Below are 27442 nucleotides of genomic sequence, written 5' to 3' on the forward strand. Positions count from 1 at the left end.
ATCATAATCATAATCAAAATCATTGAGACATGGAATAAAAAATTGTTCTTAAGTAATTCATCGGAGTAAAATAACTAAATAAACAGTGAAAAACAACCTTGTCAATTTTGACAAGAGCTTGCTTTACAGAACATCGCAACATAGGCTGTTTTCAGGAACGCAACACCCTTCATTATTGTCACAAGACACAAGAAGTTACAGATGTTGGAATCTGTAGCAACACAAAAAGCAGTGGAAGAACTCAGGAAGTCAGGCATCATCAATGGAGGGAAGTGGACACCGGGCATTTCAAAGTTCATAGTAAATTTATTATCAATGTACATATATATCACCATATACAACCCTGAGATTAATTTCTTAAGGGTATTCACAGTAAACACAAAGAACACAAAAGAAGGAATGAAGCACAGCACCCAACAGAGGAACACCAGTGTGCAAAAGACAACAAATCGCAAATACAAAAAGAGAAAAATAATGACAATTATAATTATAATAAGCAGCAGATATCAAGAACTTGAAATGATGAGGCCTTGAAAGTGAGTCCATAGGTTGTGGAAACATTTCAGTGATGGGGTAAGTGAAGTTGAGTGAAGTTATCTCCTCTGGTTCAAGAGACTGATGAGGGGTAACAAATGTTCCTGAGATGCCTTACCTCTTTCCTGATGGCAGTAGCAAGAAGAGAGCATGGCCTGGATGGTGGGCATCCTTGATGATGTATACTATTGTCCTGTGTCAGTGCTGCATGTAAAAGTGCACAATGATTGAGATAGCTTTATCCATGATGGATTGGGCAGTATCCACTCCTTTTTGTACAATTTTCTGTTCAAGGTAGTGTTTCCAAACCAGGTCATGATGCAACCAGTCAACATACCCTCCACCGTGCATCTACAGAAGTTTGTCAAAGTTTCAGATGACATACTGTATCTTCACAAAGCCTTCCTTGTAATGGCACTTACATGCAGGACCTGGATAGATCCTCTCAAATTATAACACAAAGGAATTCAAAGCTTTTGACCCCATCCACCTCTGATTCCCCAATAAGGACTGACTCATGAATCTCTGATTTCCTTTACACAATAATCAGCTCCTTGGTCTTGCTGACATTGAGTGAGGGGTTCTTGCTGCGGTATATCCCTCAGCCAGATTTTCAATTTCCTTCCTATATCCTGATTCATCACCACCTTTGATTTGTCCATCGACAGTGGTGTCATCAGCAAACCTAAATATGTCATTGGAGCTGTGCTTAGCCACACAGTCATAAGTGTAAAGTGACTAGAGCTGGGGGCTAAGCACACAGCCTTGTGGTATACCTGTGCCGATGGAGATTGTGGAGGAGATGCTGTTGACAATCTAAGCTAACTAGGGTTTACGAGTAAGGAAATCGAGGGTCCAATTGCACAAGGAGGTATTGGAGCCAAGGTCCTGAAGCTTATTGATTAGTTTTGAGGGGATGAGACTATTGAATATAGAGATGTAGTCAATGAAGAGCATCTTGATGTATAGACCTTCACTATCCAGATCTTCCATGGTTGAGTGACGGGCCAATGAAATGGCATCTGTTGTTGACCCTTTGTGTCAGTGGGCAAATTGGAGCAGATCCAAGTTGCTTCTCAGACAGGAGTTGATATACTTCATCATCAACGTCTCAAAGCACTTCATCACTATAGTTTTAAGTGCTACTGGACGATAATCATTGAGGCAGGTTATTACATTCTTCTTAGGCACAGCTATAACTGAAGCTTGCTTGAAGCAGGTAGGTACCTCAGACTGCTGAAACACGAGGTTAAAGATATCAGTGAACACTGCAGCCAGTTTATTAGCACAGGTCTTTAGTACTCAGCCAAGTACCCCGTCTGGGCCAGGTGCTTTCCATGGGTTCACACCCCTGAAAGATGCTCTCTCATCAACCTCAGAGACTGTAATCACAGGGCCATCGGTAGCTGTAGGAGTTTATGAAGGTGCCTTCATATTTTGATGGTCAAGGCGAATATAAAAAAACAATGTGCTCATCTAGGAGCAAAACCTTGTCACCTATGCCACTCATCTTCGCTTTAAAGGAGGTGACAGCATTCGACCCCTGCCACAGCTGCCGAGCATCCTTCAGATCTGACCCTTCATCTGCATTGGCCTCAACCAGTCCCAATGAAAGGTCTCAACCCGAAATGCTGACTGTCCATTTCTCTCCACAGATATGTACTGTACACAGATTGATACTGTCTGCTTAAACTATGGCTGGAGCATAGGTGAGAGATAGCACCTCCCATGGGGTGGCTGGGGGAAGCTAATGGTATTGTATGATGCGAGTGAAATGGGATCAGTGTAAACTGGTACCTCATCTCAGCTGAAGGACATCTTTTGTTGCTCCAGGCAATCAAGCAGACACAAATTGGGAATTATACATACAAAATGCTGGAGGATCTCAGCAGGTGAGGTGGCATCTAAGGAAAAGAATAAAAGGTTTACATTTCAAGTCAAGGACCTTCATCAGGACTCAAAAGGAAGGAGGGAAGAATTTAGAATAAGAAGATGGGGGAGGGGAAGTTGTACAAGCTGGAAGGTGATAGGTGAAACCAGGTGAGGGGGAAGGTGCATTGCTGGGGATAAAGTGAGACCTGCAAGGTGATAGGTGGAAAAGGTAAAGGGCTGAAGAAGAAGGAATCTGATAGGAGAGGTGAGTGGACCATAAAAGAAAGGGAAGGAAGAGGAGGAGAGACAGTTGACAGGAACAATGGCAAGAGAATCGACGGAGTGTAAGTTTTTAAGATGCTGGTGTTTGAAATGTAGACTGAGAACAGGAAGTTATTGCTGATGAGGAAGGTTAATTCTACAGACAAAAGGAGGCAAGTGTAGAACCTGTGAAAGTTAAACTACTGCCAGAAAAGTTAAATGGATTTGTCCATTAATTTCAAAGGAAACAGCAGGTTTTTTTTTACCTTATGTCATCACAAATTTTGATGTTGATTAAATAACAAAATTACACTGCATGTTTGTTCGGTGACTCTCAGGTGAGATTTAATGGGGGGGGGGGAGTGTTTCACAATCTCTCAGACAAGTTAGAGACCACAAATGTTTGAAAGGCAGCAACAAACAATTCTGCAGGAGGGACTCAGCCTGTCAAGCAAATCTGTGGGCGAAAAACAATTGTAGACATTTTAGGTTGAAACCCTGCAGCAGTTCTGAGGTCTCTACCCATTATATTTAAGTTATCTACTGGACATTCCTTTCCATAGATGCTGCCTAAACTGCTGAGTTCCTCCAGCATTTAAAGATAAAGATGATTAGTTTTATTTGTCACAAGTACATCAAAATATCAACCCAATCAGGGAAATCCATCATTTGCATCAACGACCAACACAACCCGAATATGAGCTGGGGCAGCATGAAAGTGATGTCATACTTTTGGCACCAATGTAACATATCCACAAATTACAACCGTTATGTGGGAGAAACCAGGGCACACGGAGGAAACCCAGGCAGTTACAGGGAGAACATACAAACTCATTACAGACAGCAATAGGAATTGAACCCCAATTGGTAATCGCCAGTCCTGTAATAGTGTTACACAATTAGCATTAGCACTTTGTATGTGTTGCTTAAGATTTCCAATCTCTGCAGAAGTCCTTGTGCCTCAAGACTAAGAGAGGAGCAATGAGACATGCAGTATACAGGGGAGGGGGAAGGGTGAGTCCTGGATGAGCGCTATACCAAGGAAAGGTGTGAGAAACAGATGGATTATGCTGGTGGGGAAGCAGGGTTGAATGATAATTAAATGTAAAATTTGAACTTGCAGTGGGTGGAACAAGGAGGGGTAAGTGTAGAAAGGTGGGTTCTGTGGTTGGTGGGAATTTGAAAGAAAGGTAACAGAAAAGGGAGAGAGGAGCAAGAAGTCAGGGAAGGAGGGAGTAACCCAGCAGAGGGAGGTCAGATTTTGGCTCTCTGTCCATTTTTTCCCCTTGGTTTTGCCTATTTTGTGCAAATTTCTTCCAGTGCATTTGTAGTCTCCTGATTGCCTGTTCAGATTAGTCACACGTGCACCAATTTTAGTCACTAGCTTTAATATAGATGAATGTATAAATGATGCCAGTTGAGTAACCACTTTATCAGATACCTCCTGTACATATTAAAGTGGCTACTGAGTGTAAGTACATGGCCACACCTCATACACACTCAATCTCTGCCGCCTCTCTTGCTGAGTCCTATTTGGATGTTAGCTTTCCCGCTGTTATCCTCCTAGTTACCGGTTCTACTTACCATAGGTCCCGGCCTTCCCGTGAGACCAATCGAACCTGCTGGACCCTTCATAGAAAGCTGGAAGGCAAAAATAAATAGAATGAGAGAGGAACAAGCTGAGGAATCAAGGTAAGAAACTGCTTGAGAAATGTTTCTGAAAGGCTTCTTGGGAAAACAAGATGATCACTGAGAAATCCAGGGGTAACTTCCTGACAAAGACACGGAACAGGAGTAGGGCTCTCAGCCCCTCCAGCTTGCCCCTCTATTCAATATGACCATGGCTGATTTGTCCCAAGTCTCAACTCCTCTTCTGTGGCAGTTCCCCATATTTCCTCAAATCTCTCAAGTAATCATCGATCTCCAATGTAAGTATCTCCAGTGATCTGGCCTCCAGCACTCTAGTAGCAGAGAATTCCAGTGATTCACTGTCCTCTGACAGAAGAAATGTCTGAGAGAACTGAAAAGCACTTCAGTTAAAAATGGTCGCTCCTGAACTCTGCAGCTGTGTCCCCTTGTTTTGAACTCTATTACTGGTAGAAAAAATCCAACATCAACACTGTCAGACCCTCTTAAGGTCTCATATATTTAAATAAGGTCACCCTTCATACATACACGAACTCTCCAGACTCTCTAGCTGGGGCAAACCTCTCTTCCCAGGATTTTTTACCCTGACAGTGGCAAGAATCTCTCTCCCACATGGCTTGGTCACATTGAGCAGCACTGCCACCTTTAAGGGGGATTATGGGTAGATATCAGAGACAACGGGGTAGAAGGTTCTTCTAATGTAGAGAGGCAGAGTATTCAGCATCAACCCCAGGAGAGACCAGTTGGACCGAATAGCCTAGTTCTCTGCATGAAGAGTTTACAAATCCCAACTTTCCAGCAGTCTTCAGCCGTTTCCATTTACCCAACATCTAACTTTACCCATTTACTTGAGGACATCATTAAAATTAGAAAGAAGCCCCTGCACTCTATTCGTCAGACATTGGAACAGGAAGCAGCTATTCTGTCTCCTGAGGGAAGGAAGACCTGCTGTTATTGCCAATTTCTAGGGGGCTTAGTTAAAAAAGGTCCATCAGTTTGAGAGTACTCAACAATAAAATCATTGAAACATAGAACACTACAGCACAGAAACTAGCTTAGTCCCAACTAGTCCATACTGAACTATAACTCTGTCTAGTCCCATTGACCTGCACCTGGACCATAGACCTCCACACCATTCCCATCCATGTACCTATCCAAACTTCTCTTAAATTTTGAAATTTCACCTATTCCACCTATTGCAGTGGCAGTTCGTTCTACACTCTGACCACCCTCTGAGTGAAGAGGTTTCCCCTGATGTTCCCCTTAAACATTTCACCTTTCACCTTTAACCCTTGTTCTAGTCTTACCAACTTCAGTGAAAAACGACTGCTTGTATTTACCCATCATACCAATGGGTAAAAAAGTACTGGTCTTGCTAGTGATGTCACTCCAGAGAAGGATGGAGTTCTTTCTGAACACTCGCCAATAATTAAAGGCTAGAGGTTGTAAGCCTTCTGTATTACCCTTGCTTGCTGGAGAATAGCCTGGGCCTGAGATTCTTGGGCTGAGACGACTGGTCCTTTGGCTCCACTCCCACCAAACTGGAACTGAAAACAGGAAGGAATATGGTGAAATCAGAGGCAGTTCCCCATAACCCTCAGCAATTTTTACCATTGCAACATAGAAACCATCCTAGTTGGATTCATCACAGCCTAGTATGACAACAGTTTTGCCCCAGGTCAGTAAAAAATTGCAAGTGAGTTATGAACACAGCCAGATCCATCTTGCAAATCAAGCTCCCCTGTCATTGATGCAGATACGAGAGATTGCTGATGTTGGAATCTAGAACAACATGCAAAGCAATGGACAAACTCAGAGGGCCAGGCAACACCTATGGAGGGAAATGAACACTGGACATTCTAGGTTGAGACTTTTTAAGTAGGATTCCAAACTCTTCCTAACCATATATTATCAATTTTTTTGAATATCATTGCCTCAGCCACGTTCTCTGGTAGCTCATTCTATATATGCGCAAATGAAGAAGTTGCTGCTCAGGTCCATTTTAAATCTTAGCTCAGTCACCTTAAACCTATGCCTTCTAGCTTTGCTGAGTAAAAGACAGTGCGCATTCATCCTATCTATACTGCTATATGTTTATATTTTCACCTCTATATGGTCGCTTTCTATAAATCTTGCATGGCAGCACAGAAGTTAACACACCAATTTACAGTGCTAGCCATCAGCGATCAGGGTTTAATTCCTGCCACTGCCCATAGGGAGTTTGTACATTTGTCCCTGTGTCGGCATGGGTTTTCTCCAGATATTCAAGTGTACGCTAAGGGTTAGTGAGTTGTAGGCATGCTATGTCGGTGCTGGAAGCATGGCAATGCTTGCAGGCTGTCCTTCTTGATTTAATTTTAAACAAATTGTGCATTTCACTGTTTTGATGTTTCAATGTGTATGTAACAAATAAAACTAATATGTAAATTTTTTAAGGTCACCCCTCACCCTTCTACCTTCCAAGTGATAAAGTCCAAGCACCTGACAAACTGCTTCCTATAATTCCAACCCTCAAGTCTTGGCAACACTCACATAATTCTTCCATATATATGATGCTGGTGAACAACAGGGACATGGTGCAGGCTACTTACAAAACTTCTAAATATACCCATGACTCTGTTTCTCTCTCCACAGATGCTGTCCAACCTGGTGAGTGTTTCCAAGGTTTCCAGCTTTGATTTGGAACCTCTAATATCTAAGCTTGAATTAACAAAGGAAGAGGGATCAAAATGGCAAAGGTGACTCACCGGAAACATCAGCATGGTTCCTGGGGGTCCTGGTATTCCATCGACGCCTGGAAGACCGGGTCTTCCTGGAGGACCCTATGTTTAAAGGTAGGTAGGTTAAGGGAAGGGAGAAGACAAAAAGGGGAAGAGTCTGTCAAAATAAGAGAATTATTGCAACCGAGATCAGGCTACGATATAACCAAGTAACAATTACAGTACGGAAACAGGCAATCTCGGCCCTTCTAGTCCATGCTGAACGCTTACTCTCACCTAGTTCCACCGACCTGCACGCACCCCATAACCCTCCATTCCTTTCCTGTCCGTATACCTATCCAATTTTACTTTAGATGGCAATACCGAACCTGCCTCTACCACTTCTACTGGAAGCTTGTTCCACACAGCTACCACTCACTGAGTAAAGAAGTTCCCCCTCGTGTTACCCCTAAACTTTTGCCCTTTAACTCTCAACTCATGTCCTCTTGTTTGAATCTCCCCTACTCTCAATGGAAAAAGCCTATCCACATCAACTCTATCTAACCCCCTCATAATTTTAAATACCTCTATCAAGACCCCCCTCAACCTTCTATGCTCCAAAGAATAAAGACCTAACTTGTTCAACCTTTCTCTGTAACTTAGGTGCTGAAACCCAGGTAACATTCTAGTAAATCTCCTCTGTACTCTCTCTATTTTGTTGACATCTTTCCTATAATTCGGTGACCAGAACTGTACACAATACTCCAAATTTGGCCTCACCAATGCCTTGTACAATTTTAACATTACATCCCCACTCCTATACTCAATGCTCTGATTTATAAAAGCCAGCATACCAAAAGCTTTCTTCACCACCCTATCCACATGAGATTCCACCTTCAGGGAACTATGCACCATTTTTCCTAGATCACTCTGTTCTACTGCATTCCTCAATGCCCTACCATTTACCATGTATATCTTATTTTGATTAGTCCTACCAAAATATAGCACCTCACACTTATCAGCATTAAACTCCATCTGCCATCTTTCAGCCCACTCTTCTAACCAGCCTAAATTTCTCTGCAAGCTTTGAAAACCTACTTCAGTATCCACAAAGCCACCTATCTTAGTATCATCTGCATACTTACTAATCCAATTTACCACCCCATCATCCAGATCATTAATGTATATGACAAACAACATTGGACCCAGTACAGATCCCTGAGGCACACCACTAGTCACCGGCCTCCAACCTGACAAACAGTTATCCACTACTACTCTCCGGCATATCCCATCCAGTCATTGTTGAATCCACTTTACTACTTCAATATTAATACCTAACGATTGAACCTTCCTAACTAACCTTCCATGTGGAACCTTGTCAAAGGCCTTACTGAAGTCCATATAGACAACATCCACTGCTTTACCCTCATCAACTTTCCTAGTAACCTCTTCAAAAAAATTCAATAAGATTTGTCAAACATGATTTTCCAAGCACAAATCCATGTTATTACTAATCAGACCCTGTCTATCCAGATAATTATATGTACCATCTCTAAGAATACTTTCCATTAATTTACCCACCACTGACGTCAAACTTACAGGCTGATAATTGTTAGGTTTACTCTTAGAACCCTTTTTAAACAATGGAACCACATGAGCAATACGCCAATCCTCCGGCACCATCCCCGTTTCTAATGACATTTGAAATATTTCTGTCAGAGCCCCTGCTATTTCTACACTAACTTCCATCAAGATCCTAGGGAATATCCTGTCAGGACCTGGAGATTTATCCACTTTTATATTCCTTAAAAGCACCAGCACTTCCTCCTCTTTAATCGTCATAGTTTTCATAACTTCCCTACTTGTTTCCCTTACCTTACACAATTCAATATCCTTCTCCTTAGTGACTAACGAAGAAAAGAAATTGTTCAAAATCTCCCCCATCTCTTTTGGCTCCACACATAGCTGTCCACACTGATTCTCTAAGGGACCAATTTTGTCCCTCACTATCCTTTTGCTATTAATATAACAATAGAAACCCTTTGGATTTATTTTCACCTTACTTGCCAAAGCAACCTCATAGCTTCTTTTAGCTTTTCTAATTTCTTTCTTAAGATTCTTCTTACATTCTTTATATTCCTCGAGCACCTCATTTACTTCATGCTCCCTATATTTATTGTAGATATCCCTCTTTTTCCTAACCAAGTTTCCAATATCCCTTGAAAACCATGGCTCTCTCAAACTTTTAACCTTTCCTTTCAATCTAACAGGAAGATAAAGATTCTGTACCCTCAAAATTTCACCTTTAAATGACCTCCATTCCTCTATTACATCCTTCCCATAAAACAAATTGTCCCAATCCACTCCTTCTAAATCCTTTCACATCTCCTCAAAGTTAGCCTTTCTCCAATCAAAAATCTCAACCCTGGGTCCAGTCCTAACCTTCTCCATAATTATATTGAAACTAATGGCATTGTGATCACTGGACCTGAAGTGCTCCCCAACACATACCTCCATCACCTGACCTATTTCATTCCCTAACAGAAGATCCAACACTGTCCCTTCTTTAGTCGGTATCTCTATGTAGTGCTGCAAAAAACTATACTCCACACATTTTACAAACTCCAAACTATCCATCCCTTTTACACATGATGTTTCAACTGCGCCTCACTAACGTCTTGTAGCTGCAACATAACACCGTAACTTCTGTACTTAATGGAGACTCTGGAGACTCATATGCTGGAATCAAAAGCACCAAATCATCTGCTGGAGGAGTCCAACAGATCCTGCACACATTTTAAAAACTCCAAACCATCCAGCCCTTTTATAGAATGGGCTTCCCAGTCTATGTGTGGAAAATTAAAATCTCCTACAATCACAACCTTGAGCTTACTACGAATAACTGCTATCTCCTTACAAATTTGCTCCTCCAATTCTTGCTCCCCATTAGCTGGTCTATAATACACCCCTATAAGTGTTTCTTATTCCTTTCTTATTCCTCAATTCCACCCAAATAGCCTCCCTAGACGAGCCCTCTAATCTATCCTGCCAAAGCACCGCTGTAATATTTTCTCTGTCAGGCAATGCAACACCTCCCCCCTTTGCCCCTCCAATTCTGTCACACCTGAAGGAACAAAATCCAGGAATAATTAGTTGCCAATCACACCCCTCCTGCAACCATGTTTCACTAATACTACAACATCATATTTCCAGGTATCATTCCATGCTCTAAGCTCATCCACCTTTCTTACAATGCGCCTACCATTAAAATAAATGCATTTAAGAAATTCTCCACCTCTTACTCTCTGCTTATCCCTGACAGTGCAAACAACTTTACTATCTTCTTTTTCTTCCTTCTCCCCTACATCCTCGTTCTGAATGCTCCCCTTCTCTATTACCTTCCTATCCTCCCTCACACACTATCTACAAGCTTTCTCTATTTGTGAACTAACCTCCTCTCTCCTAGTCTCTTCAATTTGATTCCCTCCCCCCAACTATTCTAGTTTAAAGTCTCCCCAGGAGCCTTAGCAAATCTCTCCGCCGGGATATTGGTCCCCCTAGGATTCAAGTGCAATCTGTCCTTTTTGTACAGGTCACACCTGCCCCAAACGAGGTCCCAATGACCCAGAAACTTGAATCCATGCTCCCTGCTCCAATCCCTCAGCCACGCATTTATCCTCCACCTCATTCCATTCCTACCTTTTCTGTCGCGTGGCACAGGCAGTAATCCCGAGATTACTACCTTTGCAGTCCTTTTCCTCAACTCCCTATATTCCCCTTTCAGAACCTCTTCCCTTTTCCTACCTATGTCATTGGTACCTATATGTACCACAACCTCTGGCTCCTCACCCTCCCACTTCAGGATATCTTGGACGCGATCTGAATCATCCTGGACCCTGGCACCAGGTAGGCAAACTACCATCTAGGTCTCTTGACTGCGTCCACAGAATTGCCTACCTGACCCCCTAATTATTGAATCCCCTATTACTACTGCCTTCTTCTTCCTTCCCCTACCCTTCTGAACTACAGGGATGGACTCTGTGCCGGAGGCACGGCCAATGTTGCTTCCCCCAGGTAGGCCATTCCCTCCCCAACAGAACTCAAACAGGAGTTCTTATTGTCAAGGGGTACAGCCACTGGGATACTCTCTAATACCTGACTCTTTCCCTTCCCTCTCCTAACTGTGACCCACGTCTGCCTCCTGTGGTCCTGGTGTGACCACCTGCCTGTAACTCCTCTCTATCAACTCCTCACTCTCCCTGACCAGATGAAGGTCATCAAGCTGCAGCTCCAGTTCCCTAACACGGTCCCTTAGGAGCTGCAGTTCAGTGCACCTGGCGCAGATATGTACGTTCGGGAGGCTAGGAGACTCCAGGACCTCCCATATCCAACACCGAGAACAACAAGCTGCCCTCACACTCATAATTCCTCCTTTCCTCAAATAACAGGAAAAATTGAAAACTAAACCTACCTTGCCTCACCCGATTCTACCTAAGCCCATTGAGCCCAAGCCCTTAAGCCTTCACTCCGCTCCCGGCTCACTCCACTGCCTGCAAAACGACGCTGCCCCAAATGATGTGTCACTATCAGAGGAATGAGTGGCCCAGGGCCCTACTAGCTGACATTGATGCATTTTGAACATGGCTCTCCCTCACAGACTGATTCCTGCTTTAGAACATGTACTGGTGTCTCTTATAGCTGCTTTGAAATGCTAATACACGAATGTCAGGGCTGATGTGTGAACCCATTAATTGGCTGGGGAGACAATCTGAATGGGGGGGGTGGTTTCAGTGATACCATGAGTCAGGGGATGAGGAGTCACTGTATTATACCCTGGCTCAAGGGATAAGGGGTCAGTGTGTCATACCCTGGGTCAGGGGGTGAGGGATTAGTGTGTCAGACCCTGGGTCAGGGGGTGAGGAGTCAGTGTGTCATACCCTGTGTCAGGGGGTGAGGGGTCAGTGTCTCATACTCTGGGTCAGGGGGTGAGGGGTCAGTGTGTCATACTCTGGGTCAGGGGGTGAGGGGTCAGTGTGTCATACTCTGGCTCAGGGGATGTGGGGTCAGTGTCTCATACTCTGGGTTAGGGGGTGAGGGGTCAGTGTGTCATACTCTGGGTCAGGGAGTGATGAGGGGTCAGTGTGTCATACTCTGGGTCAGGGAGTGATGAGGGGTCAGTGTGTCATACTCTGGGTCAGGGTGTGATGAGGGGTCAGTGTGTCATACTCTGGGTCAGGGGGTGAGGGGTCAGTGTGTCATACTCTGGGTCAGGGAGTGATGAGGGGTCAGTGTGTCATACTCTGGGTCAGGGGGTGAGGGGTCAGTGTGTCATACTCTGGCTCAGGGGATGTGGGGTCAGTGTCTCATACTCTGGGTTAGGGGGTGAGGGGTCAGTGTGTCATACTCTGGGTCAGGGAGTGATGAGGGGTCAGTGTGTCATACTCTGGGTCAGGGGGTGAGGGGTCAGTGTGTCATACTCTGGCTCAGGGGATGTGGGGTCAGTGTCTCATACTCTGGGTTAGGGGGTGAGGGGTCAGTGTGTCATACTCTGGGTCAGGGAGTGATGAGGGGTCAGTGTGTCATACTCTGGGTCAGGGGGTGAGGGGTCAGTGTGTCATACTGGCTCAGGGGATGTGGGGTCAGTGTCTCATACTCTGGGTTAGGGGTGAGGGGTCAGTGTGTCATACTCTGGGTCAGGGAGTGATGAGGGGTCAGTGTGTCATACTCTGGGTCGGGGGTGATGAGGGGTCAGTGTGTCATACTCTGGGTCAGGGGGTGAGGGGTCAGTGTGTCATAGTCTGGCTCAGGGGATGTGGGGTCAGTGTCTCATACTCTGGGTTAGGGGGTGAGGGGTCAGTGTGTCATACTCTGGGTCAGGGAGTGATGAGGGGTCAGTGTGTCATACTCTGGGTCAGGGGGTGAGGGGTCAGTGTGTCATACTCTGGCTCAGGGGATGTGGGGTCAGTGTCTCATACTCTGGGTTAGGGGGTGAGGGGTCAGTGTGTCATACTCTGGGTCAGGGAGTGATGAGGGGTCAGTGTGTCATACTCTGGGTCAGGGGGTGATGAGGGGTCAGTGTGTCATACTCTGGGTTAGGGGGTGAGGGGTCAGTGTCTCATACTCTGGGTCAGGGGGTGAGGGGTCAGTGTGTCATACTCTGGGTCAAGGGGTGAGCAGTTATTGTGTTAACAGTCTGAAGGCTTTGCATTCCATGTGTTTCCATGCCCTGGGAACTCAGTACTTTAGAGGTATCGAGCTTTAGTTGCATCCAGATGGTGAAACATATTAGAAGCTGCGTTTGCAGAGAGGCAGCTCTGATTTGAATCAAGAACTCAGTTCATGCCATGTGCAGTGCTGTGTAATATGTGTCCAACCATTAGGAAAGTATCTCTATCCCAGATTAACATCACAGTAGCACACAAGAGTGACTCAATCCCAAACCACATCAAAGTTGAGAGGAAAATTTATTACAATTACTTTTCCAAAAGCAGAGGACTGAGAGCACAGAATGAACCAGAATGACAACAAGCTCAAGAGATGCAGAAAATCCAGGGTAACACACACACACACACACACACTCTGCTGGTGGGACTCAGCAAGTCAGGTGGCATCTATAAAGAGGAATAAATTGACAATAACTGAAGAAGGTTCCCTGTCCAGAACATTGACTCTTTATTTTTTTCTGTAGATGTTGCTTGCTTTGCTGAGATTGTTCAACAATTGTGTGTATTACATGTCAATAAGCTGAAGGGATAGTGAGCTGGTGGACCTACATGGCTAGACACAGCTCAGATACCATCTATAAATTTACTGATGATACAACCATTGTTGGTAGAATCTCAGGTGGTGATGAGAGGGTGTACAGGAGTGAGATATGCCAACTAGTGGAGTGGTGTCGCAGCAACAACCTGGCACTCAACGTCAGTAAGATGAAAGAGCTGATTGTGGACTTTAGGAAGGGTAAGACAAAGGAACACATACCAATCCTCACAGAGGGATCAGAAGTGGAGAGAGTGAGCAGTTTCAAGTTTCTGGGTGTCAAGATCTCTGAGGAGATCCCTGGTCCCATCATATCAATGTAGTTATAAAGAAAGCAAGACAGAGGCTATACTTCATCTGGGGTTTGAAGAGATTTGGCATGTCAACAAGTACATTCAAAAACTTCTATAGCTGTACTGTGGAGAGCATTCTGATAGGCTACTGCAAAGGACCGAAAGAAGCTGCAGAGGGTTGTAAATCTAGTCAGCTCCATCTGGGATACTAGCCTACAAAGTACCCAGGACATCTTTAGGGAGCGGTGTCTCAGAAAGGCAGCATCCATTATTAAGTACCTCCAGCACCCAGGGCATGCCCTTTTCTCACTGTTACCATCAGGAAGGAGGCACAGAAGCCTGAAGGCACACAGTCAGCAATTCAGTAACAGCTTCTTCCTGTCATTTGATTCCTAAATGGACTTTGAAGCTTTGGACACTACCTCACTTCTTTTTTAAGTATACAGTATTTCTGATTTTTGCACATTTTTAATCTATTCAATAGATGTATAATGTAATTGATTTACTTATTTATTTATTATTTTTTCTCTTCTATATTATGTATTCGTTGCCTGGGACTGAGGGGTCAGTGTGCTAACAGCTAAAGTCAAGATGTAGAAACCAATGGGTCAGTGAGTTATTACCCCTAGGGAAAGAAGGTGGTTGGTCAGTGTGTATATATATGTAACCCAGCAGCAAAGACAAAAATAGTCAGTGTGTTAATGCTTGGGTATGCTGTGATAATAGTTTCGGAATTTTAAATATTCCAACATCAGGAGCTAATGAGGAATTCTTAAATACCCCAGGGAGGCAGCTTGAGATTTAGAGGTCAGTGTGTAATCCTGACGAAGGGTCTCGGCCCGAAACATCGACAGCACTTCTCCCTATAGATGCTGCCTGGCCTGCTGTGTTCCACCAGCATTTTGTGTGTGTTGTTCTTGGGAACAGTTAGCTGAATACTGTTCCCTGTCTCTCTCCTCTGCCCCCGACACCCTGACCTTTTCAATTTAGCCCGATGCTTAAATCAGCCAAACCTCAAGTCTTTCCCTGCTCATGGACACGAGTCCTTGATTTGGCCCGTTCTCAACCTTTCCAATCTGGCTTAAATTGGTCAAATATCGGCTTGTTCCTCATTCTCTAGCCTGGGCCCTACTGGCTCAACTCAGCCCATCCTCAACCTTTCCAGTCTGGTCCAGAACTTAATTTAGTCAAATATTGGCTTGTTCCTTGCTCTCAGACCTGGGTCCTGCCTCACCGAGCTTCGGCTGATTTGAATCACCTCCAAGTCCACTCAGGCAATGGCCAAAAATGGGCTAATTCCCTGCTTTCGGGTCAGGGCCCACCATCTCAGTTCAGCCTATATCTGCCGTGCTGCAACCACCCTACACCTTTGAGACTTCATTTTACACTGCAAAAAATGTAATTTCAAAAGCTCAACTTAGCAAGGGAAGTTACAGGCTATCAATTCCAGTGATTGTTTCTGAGAAAAAGCATGATTAATAAAGTAGTTAAGAGTTGTGTTTCCTATCAGCAAGTCATTGATGTGCTTCACCAGTACCATCTTAAACCAGGCTCAAACCACTCCATCTGGCACCAGCAATTATTCTGTGGTCAAAGTTGCTTAGATCACATTTCTTCCCTATTCTGATGTTTAGTCTGAACAACAACTGAACCTGTTGACCATGTCCACATGTTTTCTCTGCACTGAGTTGCTGCCATATGATTGGCTCATTAGATATTTGCATTAATGAGCAGGTATACAAGTATACCTAATGAAGTGGCCACTGGTGTATATGGCCCTTAACTAATATAATCTAACGTTGCTCTGCTGGAGAGCTGGCATGGTCATGAGGGGAAGAATAGACTCCTTTTGTGCTATACTCAGTTATCGAAGAACTGGAAGATCATCAGTGTGGAATGAGGAAGACTGGGAGGGCCATGTCCATACGATAGTTGGCAGAATGTTATCTGGCTTATGGACCATGCAACTTCATTGCCATTTCATCTCTGGAGATCAAGGATCAATTTATTCACTGTGTATATTTACATACATGCGGAATTTTCTGTGGTGCGTTGGCACGACATCAACTGTAAACAGCATTCAGCACTTATAAGGAATTGCAAGTTATATAAAATAAAGTTAAAATTACAGATATGGAATGAAATGCCAGAATATATTTACAATGTAAGCAACATTATAAACAGCAGCTTACCGTGTTTACAGTGCAGTGCTGACACTGATGTAAGAAATAGAGTCAGTTGGGGGGAGTTAATGCTTAATCAGATGAACTGCCTGGAGGAAAGAAACTTCTCAGATGGCATGAAGTTTCTGTTTTAATAGCCCTATAGCACATTCCAAAAGGGGGATATGGGGCTTCAGCTTAACTACCATGGCTCCACTGAGTATTGAGTGGTTCATAATTTCCCCAGTCCACCACCACCCACTGTTGGAGCTGATTATTCAGTGTCTATAACACGGGTCAGAAAAGTGCAAAGCACAGACGCTGTAAATGTAGTGAAACACAGAAGCAGAGTGGAATCACAGAAAAACAACTCATGAGCAAGGTGAGCAGTGCTCTAGCCTCTTCACTGTGACACCAGAACTACTCCTGACACATCTCAAATGCCCCAACTAATTCTCCTTCTCTCCCTGACTCCTCGAAAAGAACTAGAGGATTTATCTGACTTCCCAAAAGGACAACCTGAGATTTTATTCTTTGGGAAAATAAAACTGATGAACAGAAACCAATCTAGACAAGATGAAAACCAGAATAAAGAGGCTGGAGTACTCTAGAGACTGCCCACATGTGCTTTGTTGACCACAGAATGCTATAGCTGCTTAAACGTTCCCTCTTTAATCAAAAAAAAACTTAGTATGCTATCAAGCTCCAACATGAGGTCTGCCCAGCATCTGAGAATTTTAATCTTCTTCTAATGTCAAAAAGACACAAAGGATTTGACAGATGTTGGCCTTGAAGGAGTTCACATCAGTCAGATGGTGTAGAGGAGGGTTAGTAGAAGTTACCACTTTGTAAAATTCTTTTTGCACTGTGAATGAAGCAGCACCATTTCTGAATCTGCACCTGGAGGGATTTCATTGGGACAGAGGAAAACATTAATTGGTTCTTGTTTCCAAGTTCCCTCAGAATTACTAAATGAAGCTACAACATACCCGGATCTCTGGTCCTATTTATCTCCTTAACGTAGCTAGATACCAAAGTATCACCAATCACATTAACAGAAGTACACATCTGCAAATTGCACATGGTGTAAGAGATTTGATCCTAGAGAAGGAAGAATGAGGAGTGTTCATGGACCGTACAGGAATCTGATGATGGAGGGGAGCAGTTGCTTCTGAGTCAATGCTGAGATAACTGTGCGGGAACAAGGAAGAGTTTAAATATATAGTTGTTTTTTTCTGAGCAGGTTTACAACCTGAAGAAATTTAACATTACATCTAAAAACTCGGAAAACTTTGCACTGGGAAATACCTGTTGAAGAGGAAGCAACACTATATCAAAGCAGACTCCACTGTGCCACAGAAAACAAGCAGCTGCTGGGAAAGGAGAGGCTGAACAACCCGAAAGACCCAGCCACCACTTACACTTTCCCACACTGCATCGGAATATGTGGATCCTGGGTTAGACTCTACAGTCAGTTGAGGGCCCACCAATAGTCCACCGCTTAGGAGAACATCAAACTCGACTCGAGTGATTGCACTGCCTACAGAGTATTACCAATGGAAGTTGACTGTATTCATGGGATCAGTAGAATGGGATAAAATGGGCTCTGTCACATATTATGCATTGCTCAATGTGTCTCAAAACTGTTAAATTGTTTCTGTTTTACCAGCAAACCAAGATGCATCTCTGGAAAAGAAGACCGTAGTGAAAGGGTGGATGGTGGATTGACAGAGATGTTCCAGCAAACAATTCAAGATATTCCTATTCAAAATGAGATCTGGCCTGGGCATTACTCATAACTTCAAGTCTAATCCAATGTAAATTGTTTTGATTGATGTCACCAACTTCTGTTATTCCAAACCAGTCTTCCCTTCAATTGTTAATCATTGTTTTTTAACATGCCGAAATGCTCACAAGGCCTTGGAAGAAACTTCAGAAAAGGTAGATGCAACTAGCATAGATTCAGGGTGAAACTTCAAAGACTCTTGAGCAAGAACTTGAGGAAAGGTCATGTCAATTTAGAGAGGATGGGAGAGTAGGCTCAAGTAGAGCACCAGTATTGATGACCAAAATAGTCTGCTTCTGTGAAAGCTATATAACTGTTCCTGTGAGAGAAGATAGTACAAAAATTGAAGGCATTATTAACTTTTGCAAGACCCACACTTGTTCAGTTAAACAACATCTGATGACAAGACTTGCCCCAGCAGAGTGGAGATGGTTGGGCAACTATCAGGCCAATCAAATTCAATGTCCACACAGCAGGGGGTAACTGAAACTGATTTCATGGTTAGAATTTATATCTAACTATCCTCCACTCACTGCACATTACTGCCAAAATTAACCTGCTTTTAACGGGAGAGGTCGCCTCTGCTCGGTGAATCAAGTAACCTGTCTTTGTGTTGTAGCGTACACTGCTGTGAATCTTATGCCCTATTAATAACATTTTGTTTTAATTATGGGGCTTTAAATGTGGAGGTAATTCTAATCCCCTAGGAGAACATTAGTTGAACAACTGGCTGAATTCATTCCAAAAGAAACTGTGGAGTACTCCCATGAAAAGTTAGGGATGCTGCAATTCCCTGCTCACAAGAAGGATCTGTGCACCACTCTCTGGGAATCCTGGAGAAAATGTGAAATGCTAGCTGTTTTAAACAAGATCCTACTCAGCCAGCCAAAATGTGAGATACAACTGGACACAAGACGGGTGATTGTAACAGTGGGTGTGTACTATAAAGAAAGAAGGGAGAGGCAGGGAGTGAGTGAAGAGATAGGATGGGTAGGGTACAGGTGAGGGGGGTAACAAGGAAAGAGTAGTGGGGCAGGAGAGAAATCTGTAGGGGAGAGAAGGAAGGTTGAGAGATCAGTGTTAAAGAAATCAGGGGAAGAGGAAAAGTGGAGATATGAAGGAGATGGAAAGGTTGAATGACAATTGGACTGGGGAGAGAGATAGGAGTTGGAGGGAGAGAGATTGTGTGCGTAAGAGAGGGAAATGTGCAGGGAGGGGAAGGATGGAAGAGGGGTGGAATTCTACAGGGAGCAGGATGAAAGAGAGGATGGAAGAGTGAGGGATGGAAGAGAAAGGTGAGGGGAGAGTGAGAGGGAAGAAGGAGGAGAGAGGAGTAGGGGAGAAAGAGAGTGCAGTTGGAAGAGAGCTAGGGCCTGGGAGGAGAGAGGGAGGGAGAGGATTGAAAGAGAGGGAGAGGTACAATGAAGAGGGAAGGCATTTGGAGGAAGAGAGAGAAAGGGAGGTGGTGTAGAGTGTGAGGAGTGAAGTTGGGAGGAGAAGAGAGAGAACATGGGGAGAGGAGATGGAAAGAAAGGCAGAGGGGAGGTGACAAGTTTCAATTCAGATCTATGAAAAGAACCAAGTGATTAATCACCTCAGAGGCTGAGCAGTATGAGAGATGACCCTTCTGAAGGTGGGGATCTTCCCTTGGAAGTAAGCCAAGGTTAGGATGACCTACTTAAGTTGTGTTGAAGCTGACTTTGTGATTGTTATGGAACTGAGCTGTTTACGCAGTCACTGGTTGCTCTTTAAAGTCCTGCTTCATTTCAGTTGATATTTTTTCAGCTGGCATCTGGTTCTGGGGTCAAGAAAATTGCAATTCTCAGCTCCACTACATCTGGTTGAAAAGAATTTAGTCCCCCTCCCCCACCTCCCCTGAACACAGAGAGGGGAGAAACCAAAGACCTGCTCTGCCTATTGCAGTGTTTATACTGCAAGAGGGAAGTCAGCAAACATAAAAATAATAAACAGTATGTGTGAACCTCTCTGATCAAGTTCTCCTCACAGACCGTGTACACTCCAGTAAGGAGATCTCCTTCTCACCATCCTCCCTCCCCTCTAAATCAAATCAAATGTAGCACCAGAAGATTGCCACAGAATCCATTCTCAGGCCCCAGCAGTGTGGTATGGAGATGGATTCAGTGACAGTACATCCCAAATGTTCACCTCTAAGGTAAAATATGTTAAAGTAGGAGATGCCCCAGTCATTTCCCTACTGGGACCTCCATGTCAATCAGTAAATGGTTGAGTGATCTCCCATTTCACAGTTCTCACATTAGTCTGATTCCTGATTCTTTTGGTTCCACCATTACCCAAATGAACCTACTGATCTCAGTCATGGCTATACTCAATACCTGATCCTTCCCAGACTCTGAGGTAGGGAATGCCAAAGATTTCCCATATATATATATACTGAGAACATGAATTGCAGAGTCTGTAACTTGTGGAATCAATTATTTTGCACATTGGGGGTAATTTTGAGTGGCCAATTAACTCACACGTCCATCAGATGTGGGAGGAAACTGGAACACATGAAGGAAAACAACGTAGTCACAGAGAAAACTTGCAAACTCCACAGAGGCAGCACCAGGGGTCGAGAGTGAACCCGGGTCACTGAATCTGTAAAGCAGCAGCAGCAATACAGTAACTCCAGTCTTGCTTTCCAACCCCACTGCAAAGACTACATCATCAAGCTTACAATTTCTCCAGGATCGCCAGGATGTCCTCGAGCTCCGGGGAAGCCAGGGGGTCCTGGAGAACCCTGTAAAGAAGAACACAGAGAAAGGTCACCATCTTTTTCAGAATTACACATCATCTGACTGCTATTAGTGAACCAGCAAGAATTCCTCGAAGATATTTAATGTCAACCAGATTTTTACTGTTTTAATGAAGAAAACTTTCAAGATTTATTTTAAAGCACAAATGAGGGCACCAAAGGGAACTGCGCAGTGTGCATTCCTGGCCTCACGAGCAAATCCTGTTTCACTTACGTGGTGAAAGGAGCAAGGGAAAAAGAACATGAGCATCGCAGATCCATCCTCTTCTCACAGCTTCCATTGGGCAGAAGGGACAGAAGCCAGAACATTCCACACACCATGTTCAAGAACAGCTACTTTCCTTCAACCATTCGCTTCTTCAACCAAGCACCACAGCCCTAATCACTACCTCATTAAGTAATGCTTCAATCATTTTGCATGAAAATGGACTTTGTATTTTTGTTCTACTTGTATTATTTCTTGTTAAAAATGTGTAGTTTATTAACTCATGAATACCACCTTGCTATACATCTTTTACATTGGTTTTGTAGTTGACAATGATTACTATCTATTGCAATGTACTGCTGCCACAAAACAGCACATTTCACAACACATGCCGGTGAAAATAAACCTGATACTGAAGGCTGCTTACCTGATACGCTGTGCCCGTGATGCTGTTGCAAATAGGTTTTTCATTGCACCTGTGCGCACCTGTACTCATTCGTGACAATAAACTCAACTCTGACTCTTAGCACTGAATGGTATGTCATCACTGAAGCTAAATTTGGAGTATTGTGTGCAGTTCTCATCACCTACTTGCAGGAAAGATATCTATAAGCTTGAAGTACGGCAGACAAATTTACAAAGATGCCCTAAAAAGTCCTTCCAGATTGGATGGCACTTCACCTGCAAGTCTGTTGGGGTCACCTACTTTATACAGTGCTCCCATTGTGGCCTCCTGTATATTGATGAGACCCAATGTCAATTGGGAGACTGCTTCATTGAACATTTTAGTGTCGTCCACCACAAAAAGCAGGATCTACCAGTGGCCACCCATTTCAATTCTACTTCCCATTGCAATATGTCAGTCCATGGTCTCCTCTACTACCATGATGAGGCCATACTTAAGTTGGAACAGCAACACCTTATATTCCATCAGGGTAGCCTCCAACCTGATGGCATGAATACTGATTTCTCAAACTTCCAGTTATTGCCCTCCCTTCACCATTCCCCATTCCTGTTTCCCTCTCCTACTTTATCTCCTTACCCCCTCACCAAATCCCTCTGATGCTCCTCCCCATTCCCTTTCTTTCATTGACAATAGACAATAGGTGCAGAAGTAGACCATTCGGCCCCTCGAGTCTGCACCGCTATTCTGAGATCATGGCTGATCATTCACTATCAATACCCAGTAACCAGACACATGGTCTGCTGTCTTCTCCTATCAGATTCCCCCTACTCCAGCACTTTATCTCTTTCACCAATCAAGTTCTCAGCTCTTTATTTCACCTCTTTCCCCCCCCCCAGCTTCACCCAGCCACCTTGCACTTCTTCCTCCCCTCCTCTCCCTACTTTCTTGTTCTGACTTTTCTCTTGTCCTCATTTCCAGTCCTGAAGATTCATCCATGAACTATGGGTTATCACTGACAAGGCTGAGACTAAAACTAGAGGTCATGATTGAAGGGTAAAAGGTGAACCATTTAATGGGAAGCTGAGGGGGCACCTCTTCACTCAGAAGATAGTAGAATGTGGAAGGGACTGCCAGCAGAAGTGGTGCATACAGGTTTAATTGCAACATTTAAGAGAAATCTGGACAAATATATGGTTGGGAGAGGTATGGAGGTCTATGGTCCAGGTGCAAGTTAATGTGACTAGGATCGATAACTGCTCAGCATGGATTAGATAGGATGAAGTGTCTTTTTTTTTGCTGTAGTGTTTTAAAACCCTATGACTATAAAGTAAAATTACCTAATTGTCCTTGAATGTAACCCTCTGGTCAATTCAGAGACAATCTCGTTGATAGTGTGGATAACCAGACCTCGAATAAATGTATATTTTGTTCCCTGAAGGTCATCAGAGAACCAAGTAGGGTTTAATAAGAACACTCCATCATGGAGAGTGCATCCCCAGCTTTGCAGCAGAGAAAAGAAATGGCTCAAGGTGTTGTGTGACGCTATTGCACTATAGATATTGTGTGTGATACGATCACACTGTAGATGTTCTGTGATGCTATCACACCGTAGACGTTGTGTGTGACACTATCACACTGTAGATGTGGTGTGTGACACTATCACACTATAAATGTTGTGTGTGACACGATCACACTATTGATATTATGTGTGACACAATCACACTGTAGATGTTGTGTGATGCTATCACACTGTAGATATTGTGGGTCACGATCACACTATAGATATTGTGTGTGACATGATCACACTGTAGATATTATGTGTGACACGATCACACTGTAGATGTTCTGTGATGCTATCACATTGTAGATGTGTGTAACACTATCACACTGTCGATGTTGTGTGTAAAACTATCACACTGTAGGTATTGTACATGTGCCTTTCAGGGTGTTGCATGTAAATTTTTCATTTCATCTTAACATACATGTTCTTGTTGTTCTTTCCCATGCCTTGTGATGCATCAGTTTGCAACATTGGCATTTCTTTAGAATTTTTTTCCTGTTTTTGTTTTGAGGTTGAGTTGCCAGCTCCATGGTCAACACAGCACAGATGTGCAAGGAGCAGGCCAGATTTGAACCCATGATCACTCACTTAGAAGTCAGATCTGTATGACACTACACCACCGGCTAGCCAACATGTACTTGTGCACAAAACAATAAACTCAACTTTGCCTTTAACTTTTGTCAATGTCGTAGAAATGTCATGAGATAGAAAGAAATATTTGGTTGCTTGGTCTCTGTGGTTGTTGATTGAGGACTGGATGATGGCCAAAATAAAATCACCATTGTGCCTTAATGTTCACAGTCAGATTTTCTGCAAGATGGTGCTGGGGTGGGGGGAGGGGGGGTGGTGAGTGAATAGAAACAGTGACCTACATGATATTACAGACTATATGTTGCGCATAAATTATGGGCTTATGTTCTGGCATGGATCTACTGCTACAGTTTAGACAATAGACAGTAGGTGCAGGAGTAGGCCATTTGGCACTTCTAGCCAGCACTGTGATCATGGCTGATCATACACAATCAGTACCCCGTTCCTGCCCTCTCCCCATATCCCTTGACCCCGCTATCTATAAGAGCTCTATCTAACTCTCTCTTGAATGCATCCAGAGACTTGGCCTCCACTGCCTTCTGGGGCAGAGCATTCCACATATCCACCACTCTCTGGGTGAAAAAGTTTTTCCGCATCTCAGTTCTAAATGGCCTACCCCTTATTCTTAAACTGTGGCCTCTAGTTCTGGACTCACCCATCAGCGGGAACATGCTTCCTGCCTCCAGTGTGTCCAATCCCTTAATTATCTTATATGTTTCAATCAGATCCCCTCTCATCCTTCTAAATTCCAGTGTATACAAGCCCAGTCGCTCCAATCTTTCAACATATGACAGTCCCGCCATTCCGGGAATTAACCTTGTGAACCTACGCTGCACTCCCTCAATAGCAAGAATGTCCTTCCTCAAATTTGGAGACCAAAACTGCACACAATACTCCAGGTGTGGTCTCACCAGGGCCCTGTACAGCTGCAGAAGGACCTCTTTACTCCTATACTCAATTCCTCTTGTTATAAAAGCCAGCATGCCATTAGCTTTCTTCACTGCCTGCTGTACCTGCATGCTTACTTTCATTGACTGATGTACAAGAACACCTAGATCTCGTTGTACTTCCCCTTTTCCTAACCTGACTCCATTTAGATAGTAATCTGCCTTCCTGTTCTTGCCACCAAAGTGGATAACCTCACATTTATCCACATTAAACTGCATCTGCCATACATTTGCCCACTCACCCAACCTGTCCAAGTCACCCTGCATTCTGATAACATCCTCCTGACATTTCACACTGCCACCCAGCTTTGTGTCATCGGCAAATTTGCTAATGTTACTTTTCATGTTTATGCCAGTCACGGTTTGGTGTACCCACGAATCCAAAGGTTTATGCATTCATATCTCAGTACTCACACTAACATTCCCAGAGTACTACTGAGGATATGCTGCATTGATGGGAATGATATTGTCCAAAAGATGGAGGGCAAAGGCTTAAGCTGAAATGGAAAAAGAGAGCTGAGACTGGCTTTGTCACACAGAGGGTGACGCATGCATTGAATAAATTCTCAGGTCGAGCAGCTGAGGTAGGTACAGTAACAACATAAGGATTACAACATGAATGCAAAAGGCTTTGATGGGTTTAGGCCAAGTCCAGACCATTGAGAAATAAACACGTACAAACAAGCTAGGTGAACTCAGCAGGTCGGGCACCATCGGTTGAAAGGAGCAGTCAACATTTCGGGCTGACCCCCTTCGTCAGGACTAAAGAAGGAGGGGGCTGGGGCCCTATAAAGAAGGTGGGGGGAGGGTTGAATGTGCCAGGTGAAAAACCAATCAGAGGAAAGATCAAGGGTTGGGGGAGAGGAAGCAGGGAGGGTATAGGCAGCAGAGGTGACGAAGGAATGTAAGGCGAAAGCACTATGGGTAGTAGAAGAAGGCAGAATTAAGAGAGAGGTGATAGGCAGCTAGAAGAGGAGGCAAGTTGAAAATGGGATGGCGGAAGGAAGAGGGAGGGAATTACCGGAATTTGGAGAATTCGATGTTCATACCAAGGGGCTGGAGACTACCAAGACCGTATATGAGGGGGTGCCTTGGTCAGCATGAACGATTTGGGCCAAATGGGCTACTTCCATGCTGTATAAAACCAGCAGCCTCTTCAGTCAGGTGCAAAGTATCCATCTGAGGACAACATTCAACCAAGCTCAGTCATACTGAGATCCGATCTTTATCACAGTCTGCTTAGTGGGAGCTTGCTGTGTGCAAATTCACTACTGGGTTTCCCACTTTTCTACCTATACCAGAGGAAAAGGATATCTTGTTTTCTGCTGTTAAACACATTAGGATGTCCTAATATTACATTCTAAAAATGCAAATCTTTCTTTCCTTCAACTCTGAATCAAGAGAGTTAACAATCAAAAGGTGAGTGCATGTTTCAAAAAGAAGGGGTTCTATTTTCTTAGGCAGTTTTACAAGAGTCAATTCCACTTATTCCCAGCAGCTGAAAACCGATAGTGTACAGTCAAGCCAAAATAACTTGGCTTATTGGTTTTCACTGCCAGGGAGAGCTGACATAGTTTTCTTACTTAGTTTTGTACTTCTGCCTTCATATCTCAACTTTGACAATCCAAATCCAGAAGTAATCGCTGTTACTGGGACCAGATACAGGATCTCATTGAAATCTACTGGGTACTGAAAGGGCTGGTTACAGTGCACGTGGAGAGGATGATTCCAATTGTAGGACAGTTCAAACTTGGAAGGCACAGCCTCAGAATAAAGGACGTCTGTTTAAAACTGAGAAATTTTTCAGCCAGAGTGTGGTGCATCTGTGGATTGTGTTGCCACAGAATGGTGAGGAGGCCAGGTTATTGGGTATATGTAAGGCATAAATTGGCAAGTTTCTGGCTGGTAAGTGGGTTAAGGGTTTTGGGGAAGAAGCTGCTGAATAGGGTTGAAAAATTAAATAAGCCATGATTAAATGGCAGAGCAGACTTGATGGGCTGAATCTCCTGCCACAGTGAGGCCAGATACAGGATGCAGGAGCAACAACTCTCTTTATAACTCAGTAGGCTCCAACATGATGGCATTAACATTTATTTCTCTAATTCCACTAAATACTGCTCTCTGTTTTCCATCTACCGCCCCCCCCACCCCACCTTTGTTGTCCCTTATTCCTTCCCCTCCCCCATTACCTCCCTCAGGCTCCCCTTCTCTTTCCTGTTATGCCACAGTTCTCAGATTGGTTCTTCAACCCTTCACCTCTTTCACTCAAGACCTCCGAACTTCTCACATCTTTCCCTTTTGTTCCCCCTCCCCCGCCATCTTGTGTTCCTCCCTCTTCCCCAATCTGGTTTCTGAATAATTGTCACTGCAAGTTGCCCAAGTGCACTGATAAATGGTCAAAAATTGGGGTTAGATTTAAAGGGAAAATAGGATACTGGGAAAAATTAGTGGGAAATCGGATTGGTCTGTGAGGCAACAGGGACGGGCCAAATAGCCTCCTTCTACACCATAGGTGTCAAACTCAAGGCCCGGGGGCCATATCCGGCCCGGCGTACAATTATATCCGGCCCGCGAGATCATTTTAGATATATCTATTATTTTAATTATTAATGGCCCGGCGACATGAAGCCTATGATTGTAAGTTAATACCAATCATAAAAATAATGCTTGCTCAGCAGTCTTCTTCATAAGAAACGGAATTTGTGAAGTGAAACACTTTGTAGTTATAGCAGAGACTGAGACACATGAGAACAGGCTGAAAAAACGGAGGCAATGAAAGCTGCGTTCGCACGCGCCTGACTGATCCGGCCCGCATGAAGCTGCATTTTGCCCAATCCGGCCCGTGACCTAAAATGAGTTTGACACCCCTGTTCTACGCTATAAGAAAACTGAAGACATGCGGTGTTGGCTTGGAGAATATTCCAGTAACAAGTGAGGCTGGAG

At 43.9% G+C, this 27442-nt stretch overlaps 1 protein-coding gene across 3 annotated transcripts in view; it reads right to left on the reverse strand.

The window, feature by feature from the left end:
* The window catches only part of LOC132406557 (collagen alpha-1(XI) chain-like), a 404353-nt gene that overhangs the window by 232596 nt on the left and 144315 nt on the right, over nucleotides 1–27442 (reverse strand). For all 3 annotated transcript variants that reach the window (XM_059992380.1, XM_059992381.1, XM_059992379.1), the window contains 4 exons: nucleotides 20712–20774; nucleotides 7062–7136; nucleotides 5778–5861; nucleotides 4252–4308 (listed from right to left, as the gene is read on the reverse strand). In XM_059992380.1, the coding sequence (XP_059848363.1) occupies nucleotides 4252–4308; nucleotides 5778–5861; nucleotides 7062–7136; nucleotides 20712–20774 (279 nt within the window). The remainder of the gene's footprint in view (nucleotides 1–4251; nucleotides 4309–5777; nucleotides 5862–7061; nucleotides 7137–20711; nucleotides 20775–27442) is intronic.

Source organism: Hypanus sabinus, chromosome 16, assembly GCF_030144855.1.
Source record: "Hypanus sabinus isolate sHypSab1 chromosome 16, sHypSab1.hap1, whole genome shotgun sequence".
NCBI classification, from domain to species: domain Eukaryota; kingdom Metazoa; phylum Chordata; class Chondrichthyes; order Myliobatiformes; family Dasyatidae; genus Hypanus; species Hypanus sabinus.